The sequence below is a fragment of the Rhinopithecus bieti genome, unplaced genomic scaffold, assembly GCF_001698545.2.
Source record: "Rhinopithecus bieti isolate Rb0 unplaced genomic scaffold, ASM169854v2 scaffold_73131, whole genome shotgun sequence".
NCBI classification, from domain to species: Eukaryota; Metazoa; Chordata; class Mammalia; order Primates; family Cercopithecidae; genus Rhinopithecus; species Rhinopithecus bieti.
Genome location: NW_016826921.1, coordinates 1 through 923, shown reverse-complemented (window position 1 = coordinate 923; position 923 = coordinate 1). Strand labels below are relative to the sequence as shown.

Here is a 923-nt window from a genome sequence, read left to right as displayed (position 1 = left end):
CTGGACAGGCTCCTGCCACCTGTGGGCACCGGGCACTCTCCCCGGAAGCGGACCACCAGCCAGTGCAAGTCAGAGCCTCCCCTGCTGCGCACCAGCAAGCGTACCATCTACACCGCAGGGCGGCCACCCTGGTACAACGAGCATGGCACACAATCCAAAGAGGCTTTCGCCATTGGTGAGAGCAGCGGGAGGGTGGGACCTGCTGCCGGACGCCTGCCTCCGGCTCCCCTCCAATGCTTTCCACTGGAGCAGGAGAAGGAAGCCGGGCAACCGCAGGCAGTGGCAGTGGGGTGGGTGCCTCCGGGACTGATCTGTGTGGGCAGCCCGTCTGTTCCTCATAGAGGGTCTCCACTCCCCCCGGCAGGCCTGGGAGGTGGCAGTGCCTCTGGGAAGACCACTGTTGCCAGAATGATCATTGAAGCCCTGGACGTGCCCTGGGTGGTCTTGCTGTCCATGGACTCCTTCTACAAGGTGGGCCCCCGCCCAGCTCCCCCAAGGACCTCCTTGTCCTCTCCCTGACCCTGGAACCCCTGCACATGCAGGTCTCTGGTATCTGAGCCCCAGCGTGGCTATTCCTGGGAGGCCTGGAGCCCCTGCCCACTGGCATTGGGTGAGGGCCCTGCTGTGCCTGCAACTGCTCCACAGCCTCCCCCACCAGGTGCTGACTGAGCAGCAGCAGGAACAGGCCGCACACAATAACTTCAACTTCGACCACCCAGACGCCTTTGACTTCGACCTCATCATTTCCACCCTCAAGAAGCTGAAGCAGGGGAAGAGTGTCAAGGTGCCCATCTATGACTTCACCACGCACAGCCGGAAGAAGGACTGGGTAGGCCAGGGCCCTGCAGAGGGGGCCTCAGGGGGGTAGGCCAGGGCCCTGCAGAGGGGGCCTCAGGGGGGTAGGTCAGGGCCCTGCAGAGGGG

At 64.1% G+C, this 923-nt stretch overlaps 1 protein-coding gene across 1 annotated transcript; it reads left to right on the top strand.

Moving 5' to 3' along the window:
- Positions 1-6: 6 nt before the first annotated feature.
- LOC108523172 (uridine-cytidine kinase-like 1) lies at positions 7-878 on the top strand. The gene is made up of 3 exons (XM_017863700.1): positions 7-175; positions 365-471; positions 659-878. The coding sequence occupies exons 2-3, from the start codon at positions 409-411 to the stop codon at positions 866-868; spliced, it is 273 nt and encodes a 90-aa protein (XP_017719189.1). The 5' UTR covers positions 7-175; positions 365-408; the 3' UTR covers positions 869-878.
- The last annotated feature ends 45 nt before the right edge of the window (positions 879-923 follow it).